This window comes from Rhipicephalus sanguineus, chromosome 6 (genome assembly GCF_013339695.2).
Source record: "Rhipicephalus sanguineus isolate Rsan-2018 chromosome 6, BIME_Rsan_1.4, whole genome shotgun sequence".
NCBI classification, from domain to species: Eukaryota; Metazoa; Arthropoda; class Arachnida; order Ixodida; family Ixodidae; genus Rhipicephalus; species Rhipicephalus sanguineus.
Genome location: NC_051181.1, coordinates 168,158,430 through 168,167,420, shown reverse-complemented (window position 1 = coordinate 168,167,420; position 8,991 = coordinate 168,158,430). Strand labels below are relative to the sequence as shown.

At 49.7% G+C, this 8,991-nt stretch overlaps 1 protein-coding gene across 1 annotated transcript; it reads right to left on the bottom strand.

The window, feature by feature from the left end:
- Positions 1 to 766: 766 nt before the first annotated feature.
- Positions 767 to 1,858, bottom strand: LOC119397028 (uncharacterized). The gene has a single exon (XM_037664454.2). It carries the CDS (start codon positions 1,765 to 1,767, stop codon positions 928 to 930), a length of 840 nt encoding a protein of 279 aa, XP_037520382.1. The 5' UTR covers positions 1,768 to 1,858; the 3' UTR covers positions 767 to 927.
- Between the last annotated feature and the right edge of the window lie 7,133 nt (positions 1,859 to 8,991).

Sequence of the window (8,991 nt, the reverse complement as noted above, 5' to 3'; positions counted from 1 at the left end):
AAAACGATTTTTCTCATATTAATAAACTACTCTTTCGCAATATGGAAATCGCCACGCCAGGACGCTTGGTAAGCGAGTAAATGCGCAAAAAACAAATGTGGGTGGCCAACCACCTTGAAGTTTCCGCAGCAATCGCCGTGACGTCATAGATTTTGACAGCGTCTGCTAGTGCGTATGTAGTTTCTAATCGGAAAATATGAAGTGCATTGTCCTCTGAGGGGGCCAGGGACTTACCATACCAAGTTTTAGTAAAGTTCGTTGAGCCAGTGTGGCTGAAATACGAATAAAACATATTGAAATCCGTGATGTCACGTGCGGAGATTTCGGCGTGAAATTTAAAAATGAAACTTTGATTTTCTCTTCTATTAATGAGCCTATGATGGTGAAATTAAAGACAATGGAGTTTTCAGAGTATAACTTATCAGTCTAAACTGATTCATTGTTTCACTTTAGTGTCCCTTTAATAACGATTAATGCAGCAAAGTGATTCTTTAGAGAAACTGGACTGACACTTGTGCATAATCGAATAGTATAATGGCCATGAGAAACGATAGGCAGGTGTAACTGCGTTTGCTCTAGGATATATGCAACGACAATTTTTTCCCTCTTGGTGGATCTTGTTCACATCAAGCCGGCCTCTCGTGATGAAGTTAGTCAACAGTGCCATGCTTCAGACAATTACGAGCGCTCTGGAGAGGAACAAAAATTATTACTCCATGTAGTCTACAATTTATTCAGCTGCACACATCTCACTTATCGAAGCACACCAGGCTTGCCGATCCTGACAAACGCAAAAAGTGTCATGCACAATGAACTGCGACTTTCTTCTGGCTCTACTATAGGGTAACTTGGCGCGCATGTGGAGGCACATAGTGGAGGCATACATCAGCAATACATTCTTACGCTATGAAGGCCACATGCGGCATGTTAATCAAGTTCGTCATCGCTGTCCTCATCTTCTTGCTCTTTGATCATGAGTCTTTCAAACACACCATACTCATCAGGCGAGACTCCGCATATGTTGAGGTACAGGCGAAGTGGCAGCCCGATGATTTTGTCCAAGGGCGGATTAGTGGTCGTAACTTCCTTGGGCTTGGGCGTTCGGTATATGCCGCAGCAAAGCATGAACTGATGCCTCGTCTTGATATGCAGTAGGCTGTAGCTCAGAGCGGCGCTACTGATGATGTGCTCCGGACTAATGACCATGACATGCGTTATGTACTTCACTTTCTCCATTATTTCGTCCCAGTCGTCGATAAACGCCTGCGGGCACGTCTCGGCCAGCTTGACAATGTCCTTGTTGGGAAACACCGTGAACAGTTCTTTCTGCCTATCTTTGACCGCCTCGGGACTTAAGTAGAGGAGCTCGGGGTACTCGGATATGGTCACCAGGAAAACGGGCTCGCTCCTGAACATGGTCCTCCAAAAGGAGAGAATGTCGCTCAGGGACTCGTGCAATTCGACGATCCGCTGCGCCTTTGTGACGATCTGGACGATCTGCTTGTTTTTGAAACCCTGTCTTATTAAAGTCCGCACCGCACTGTCGTAGAGATGATCGAAGCTCACCGGATAACCCTTCACAGCTTCGAAGATTTCCGTTTTCAACGTCGTAACGCGCGAATCTGAGCGTCGGTGCGTCTGTTGCTGCTGGTTGCTAGCGTGACTGCAGGCTCGAAAGCTCCACGGCGGATCACGCAGGCGGTGGGTTGGAATCCTCTCGAACTTGGCGGCCAGACGCAGCGCCAAGCGTGCGAGTTTTAGTGTCATTCGTGCGTTTGTGTCGAAGCTGCGAAGCACGTGCTAGCGCGCTGCAAAACGAGCCTGCTCGGGTCACTCGGCTGCATTGGCTGCATCGCATGCATGCTGTGCGAGAAAAGCAACTTGCTGTTTAGTGCTGCCCTCTATGCTACAATACCGCAAGCTTGAAGCTCGTTCTGAATTAGTTTAAGCAATGATAACTAATTAAAGCTTTGAGTATATAATTTAAATATAATATGTTAATATTATAAAATAATAACTTTGTCGAAAAGCATTTGCCTTATGCTCAAAGTGTGATTGGCTGAAAGTATCAAAACTTCTCCAGTCAGGCGCATGCGCACTTTTATTGCCGTTTCGGAGAAGTCGGCGCGGTCTGTGCGGGTGCTCGCTGTGCTTTCCTCCGTCGTCAGCTCGTCGTGGGCGCTCCGAGTTCGCGCGCGTCGTTGGATCATGCGAGTGCAGCGGAACCGAACGGATGTCTTGTGTTCTTTCAGTGCGGTGTCGAGAAGCGACAAGTGCCGTCTGTGAATGTGCCGTGGGTGTGCCTCATAGCCGATTGTGAACTTTCTTTTCTTGTGTGTGTGCCCTGCCCCCCTACCAACTACCGCGTCTGAGTGGATTTGAGAGAGAGGGAGTCGGACGAGGAGTCGGCGGCGGCGACAAAAACAACATGGGCATCGGTGCGAGCACCCCGCGCAAGGATCCGCCCAGGTCGAATATGGTTCGACTTCACACTGTGGATAATGCCAAGCTCCCCATGCCCGAACAACCGGAGCTGGAGCGACGCTTCACCAAAGTTCTGGTAAGGAAAAGTTCCCTCCCTCATCCCAACGGCGCTTGCTCGGACCGCTGATCGTCCCGTCCCAAGACGGCATGCGTCGCCGCTCTATTGTCTGGTCCCGTAGCCGCCCGCTTGCTAGCCGGCGAACCGCAGTCGGATGTCTCGCGGTCGGGCACGCAACAGTTGTTCCACTGTCACGGCTCGTCAAGCGCTGCCGAACTGTCAATCAGTTGCTGCACCAACGAATGAAGAGAAGCACGCGAGTGACACCCGCCAAGGCGCTGCTTTTCTTTTCCAGGAGTATTGTGCGAGTACAGTATACGCTAATTAGTTACCACATCCGTTTGGATCACGCATATTTACGGAGGTCGACTGCCGTCACCTTTCCGTAAATCACTCGCGCGCTGTTTATGAAGCGCCCGTTGCCGCTCTCGTGCAGTAAGGTCTAATGTTGCGCTCATCTACCCTGCGGCGGCTTTCGTAGTCACTCGCGTGATAGAAACGAAAGCAGCTGGAGGCATCGGACGTCGCGTCATAGCCTGAGCTAGCGCACAGCTGTTGCCATACTCATATGCGAGCTCTGTGGAATGTGCCCTTTAGCGCGGCGAAAAAAGCGCCGGGCTTCGCTGTGGGAGAGTACGGAGATCGTTACTCTCTGCAACTTGTTGCTCTCTGGCTCTCTAGAACGTGGCTCCTTTAGTCTTCTCCAACGCGACAACTTAGAGATCGTTGTATCTTTACAAGTTTGGATAGCACTTTTTCGGATACACTCACGCAATGTTCGCTTCAGTTCAAACACGCGTTACGTATTACTGCATGCTCACAGGCGCTCGAAGGCTTGGCATCCACAACGCTTTTTGAGTTAGTTGCAAGTAAGACCGTACGTTTCCCTGAAGCTCGCCGTATGTGTCAGCTTTCGTTTCTAGGTGTCCATAGGCAGTCTGAACGGCTCGTTAGCCGTATGCGCCAAAAGGCGAGAGCTCAGAGTGCTCAGAGGGCCGTCAAATCTGTCTGTTCCACCGGTTGCACTTCTGGTGTGGCGCACTTTCGTAAAATGCAATTCAAGCGGTATACCTACTACTATAATGCCAGGAGGATGGTATGAAAAGCGAACCACCTCTACTCCGACTTGCGTGTGCTAGAAACGCGCCAATTTCACCACTCATTTTGAACACCATGTCATGGTGAGAAAACCTTCGACAGGGAATGCCGCTGGAAGCAGTTTCAAAAAGTGGACTCGTGGAAACGTTGCTAGCTTCCAGCGACATTCTCTGTTTAACGATTTCTCATCACTTCCTCTCCTCCATCTTCCTCTCAGTTTTCTTCCCTGGATTTCTGTATCACTGTAAATTTCAAGCAGTGAAGTCTGGATCAGACTTTGCTTGAATGGTGAAATTTTCTTTGGGGGCCCGGTAGGCAGCGATATTAAATTCTGGCGCCATATTTTTTTTCCTTTAATTTTTTTTTTTTTTTTTTGTGCGGCCCGACAAAAAGTGTAGTTCCTCCCCCTTTTGGTGTTTATCCGTCCGTCGGCACTCGAGTTTGCCAGCATTCCTACACACCCGGATTACTTTACAGGCCATCGCCTTGACTTCGAAACGAAAACGGTTATCTGCATCTCGGGGGCTCTGCGAAAACAGCCGGGGCTGGCGTTGGTAAGAAGCGCTGGACTAGCTCGGGCGAGCTTGCTTGTGCCGGCGGGCGGATATCGCGTCTGTCTGGAAATCGGACGCCGCGCCCATTTCCCGCTGCGCCAAGCGAGCTCGCCTCGTCACCCTTGCGTGAGTTTCGCAAGTGGAAAAAAGAAAACTCCCCGGCCGCCTTCAAGGACACGTGCGTCCGTCCGTTGCGACGGTCCTCTGCTGATGAAACCTGCTTTTCATCTTCGCGCGATTGAATGAACGCGCGGCGAGTGTTCTGCGGAGCGTGTCGGCTTACTTCTTCGTGGTCAAGGATTCGAGCGCGTACTATTACCACCCCTTTGGGGACCCGAGTTCACGTCTTGCAAATCTGTGAAGAGTTGTTTAGGACTGGAGGAAGCGTGTTTCTTTTCTTCATTCGTTATGTTGAGAACTTTTGAATTTCAACGATACGCAGTTCGAATTCAATCGCTGCATGTATCGGTGTTCGGTTGATTATAAAGTTTTTTTTACGAAATGTACGACAGATGAAGAGAGGGGATAAGCAAGCGCACATACTTGACTGATTTATTGAAAGCACGCAATACCCTTGTAAAGTACGGTTTGTAAAAACGCGCAGTCGTACAAACTCGCTTAGCTGTCGACGCTAGTCCACATTACATCCCCCGACACGGTGATCTAGTGGTTATGCCGCTCGACTGCTGACCCGAAGGTCGCGGGATCGAATGCCGGGCGCGGCGGCTGCATTTTCGGTGGAGGCGAAAATGTTTGAGGCCCGTGTACTTAGATTTAGGTGCACGTTAAAGAACCCCAGGTGGTCGAAATTTCCGGAGCCCTCCACTACGGCGTCTCTCATAATCATATCATCGTTTTGGGACGTTAAACCCCAGATAATATTATTATGCACTTTATATCATTTATTAAAGCAACTCAACTTCCGTCGGAGACGTGCGGGCTTCATGCTTCGACCTTGAAATCTTATCAACCGGAATTTATCGCTTGTGTGGTGGTTTCGTCTCGCTCTTTGAGCGCGCTGATTCAACTTTCCGCTGCACGTGCTGTGAAGTTCATCGCCACCATTATCGTTATCGTCACTCGAGTCCAGTTAATAACAAAAGGAGTCCCGTGTAGGGTGTACGGCAAAAATTACTTCGGCCAGTAATAATTGTTTCCTGCCTTCACCTCCCGTCTACATGCATTTCCCTGATAGAGAACGTTTGTCACCAAATTTGCCACGAAACTCAGGAGCTAAGGTGAATGGCGACACAACGGGTGACATTACAAGACCTGCAAGATCTGGACGCGAATTGGATACCCTGGACGTGGAGGTCGCCATTCATACGAAGTTATTTCATAATTATCGACCGGTTTGTCAACTCTCCGGAGTAGAGAAGCCGTGTAAACGTTTTTTTGTGAATGTACATTGGATCCTCGAATGTATCGCCGAAGACCAGTTTTTTTTTTTTCCCCTCTATATTGAGCTTCGAAGGAAACAGAAGATAGCGAAAAAAAAAGTTATATCTATGAGGAATTATAATCGAATATAGCGCAGCGATTGGATAATCGTAAAACCTGTTTTGTTTTTGGTTAGTGGTTTCCAAACCTGGATAAAATGTATACAGAGACCACGACATCATCAAGGAAGAACTGTAATAATAATAAGAGCTTGCAGCACCGGTACTTTACTACTGCGTCAGTGACATCGAAGGATTTTCACGCGTTTTAACAGTTTTTTTGTGTTAAGGAAACGTTCTCGGATCTCACTATATTGACCGCGCGAGTCTTTGGTTCCTCTGCAACGCGTTGTAATCATCGTTTGTCGATGAACTATATCAGCAGTGCCGAGCAGGCGGCTCTCCCAATCTTGTCACGAGCGAGCCTTGATGAATCGTGAGCGGAAAATCATTATAATTTTCATTAGAGGCTTATCAACTGCAAGTGCTGCATTCGCCGTCGTTTTGTCGGCGTTTCGAGTGCATCGATTTCCCTTCCGTTCGCACCTGTTTTGGAAATACACCACGGGTTGCGTCTATTTATAGGCATTAAGATGACCAGTGCCTATGCGATATATCTCTGCTGTATTTAGTAATACAATCTACTCGCTTGCTGTCTGTCCCTATAATCTGACCCGCTGCGATGGATAAGTTATGGCTTTCTACTGCCAATAATGATAATTTCTGGGGTTTCATGGGCAAAAACCACGATATGATTATGAGGCATGATGTAGTGGAGGGGCTCCGGAATTTCGACCATCATGGTGTTCCTTAACGTGCACTGACATCGCACAGTACTCGGGCCTCTAGCATTTCGCCTTCACCGATATGCGACCGCCGCGTCCGGGATCGAACCCGCGACCTTCAGTTCAGCAGCCGAGAACCGTAACAACTACACGGCTCGGTTCTTGGCTGCATTTCCATCGGGACGAAACGCAAGAAAAGGGAAATGATTAACGTACTTGTAATAAGTGTTAAAGATCCTCAGTTAGTGGAAATGGTTACGGTGTTCTCCTCTATATACGGCAGGTCACGCTTATATCCTGTGCGGTGCTTCATGGTTACCGAGAGCAGATGATTACATGTTGTTTGCGCTTCATTGGTGCTTGTCGCAGATTGGAGGCTAGTTTTGGCCCGTGCATCAGCAAGAGGCTCGAAAGGGCTGGCACCACTCACTCTGGTCTGCAAAGGGCACAGATAGCGAGAGTGCGCCTGCTTGAGGGCGGCCGGATGGATCGGTTTCCTGTCGGGCAGAGATTATCGCCTCGCGAGCTCGACGGCCCTCGTCAAGACTTTCGCCGGGGCCGCGTGGCGTGGTGATGAAGTGAACGGGAAACCGAAGCGTACTTGAGCATGCATGCGTCTGAGAAGTTAGAAGAAATATCGAGTCTTGCTGTCTGGCTTATCCTGCCGTCCCTTTAGCGAGGCCGTTGTACTAAAGCAATTTGTGCGGTTTACACGTACTCTCGTATCGCGGATAAGAGCCGCGGCAAAGGGGTTCCGAGTGTCATTTTGCGCCCGTATTAAAGGGCAACCACCGTGACGGAATCGAACCGTTGACCTCGATACGATCGACGACCGGTTCAGCGCCGTCTCGCTTTTCGGCCACTGTTCGTGTAGCGGTACGCGAGATTATCGCTACTGTAGTTTAGTACATAGCGATCGCATTTGGCGACCCTAATCGTTATGCAGAGCCACTAGTATGCTTCGAGTCCACTTGATGTGCTTGTTTTTGAGAAAAACAAAAATTTGGTAGACAACTCAATCATTCGATCGAATGACGACAGTGTTGCTACCACTGGCGTAGGCGGGGGGGGGGGGGGGGGGGTTACCCCACGAAGCTTTTCAATTTTGCATGTGTACATGGTATATACGTACACATACAAACACACGCTCAAACATACATGGTTGACCCCCCACCCCACACAGAAAAAAATTTCTGGCTTCGCTACTGGTTGCTACCATAACAGCGGATTACCAATGTTAGGTAGTGATGCTAGTATGCGACCAAATACGGCAGTTGGATTCGGACACACATTATCGTGGGCATCATCAGAGCACGTTATAGAGAAAGTGGGTGGAATGGGCTCGGGAAGAAGGCTGAGTGTTCAAAGACGTCCGCACGGGCATGTAAACTGCAGAGTCAGTTATGAGGAAACAGCAAGGAATCGCATCGCGAGCAGTGTTTTTGCATCTTACTAGTATACGTGCATTTGATACATTGTACTAGTATGCGCACATTTGTTGCATCCGTTCATTCAACGCGCCAGTTCTCGACAGATCACGAGCAGCGCGTCTGACTAGACCGTGGATATCGTCGAGAGGGAGTGCCCTTGTACACGTGCGCTGCACTGCGCCGCATGAGTGTTTTCTTTAGTGGCGACAGAGTTGTATCTGTGCACAGCGGGTGCATTTTTAAAGCTGTGGGCTCGAGCGCAAGAAATTGTGCGACAAGAAGTTCGCACATGCCGTCTCCTCTTTACCTGCAATCTTTCCACTCAGCGCAATGTTCACGAGAGGCGTTACGAACGGAACCAGGGGCGTAGCCAAGGGGGGGGGGGGGGGGGGGGGGTTCAACCCCCCCCCCGGAACAGTCGGCCCTGCGCCAACAGGTGTGTGTGTGTGTGTGTGTGTGTGTGTGTGTGTGTGTGTGTGTGTGTGTGTGTGTGTGTGTGTGTGTGTGTGTGTGTGTGTGTGTGTGTGTGTGTGTGTGTGTGTGTGTGTGCGCGCGCGCGCGCGTGTCTGTGAAATTTACCTTTGGCGAGCCCCGTATTTCTTGTGTTGTTATCGCGTCCTGTGTCGCTTGCTTCTTCACCGTCCATACCTCTCGAGATTTACTGTCGGCTTGAAGGAGTTTCGCACTCGACGCGTGCAGTATATCCCAGGAATCGAGACGCACGGCAGCTGTGCAGAAAGTGTCCACTGCGAGAGAGGTGCTTGCCGCGTCCACACTTCGTACGCTGTCCCCTGTTGCTGTGTGACGCTCCACTTCAAAAACTGTGGATAACCGGCGGCCGTCGAGTTTCAGTTGTCGGGGTCCTTCTCGTGAAGCGTATCCTGGTTCCGCACTAGACAGCGGAACACTGCGAGTTGCAATGGCGGCCGCGTCTTCCCTTTCATTTTCCGTGATTTCCTTTCTTTTTTTTTTTTTTTTTTTTTTGTAAGCATTCCGCCTGGGCGACCTACTACCGTGCCCCGTCCTTTCAGAGAAGAAAAGGGAATGACAATAAAATAGGGGGGCGTGCGTGCGTGATTCGCTGGAAGCGCGAGAGAAAGTGTTTGCCCCGGAGTGGTGGCGCACGGGGGTCCCATTTGTGTA

Bases quoted from the DNA above. Each gene is read 5' to 3' on its own strand.
- LOC119397028 (XM_037664454.2), bottom strand. From the start codon at position 1,767: ATGACACTAAAACTCGCACGCTTGGCGCTGCGTCTGGCCGCCAAGTTC.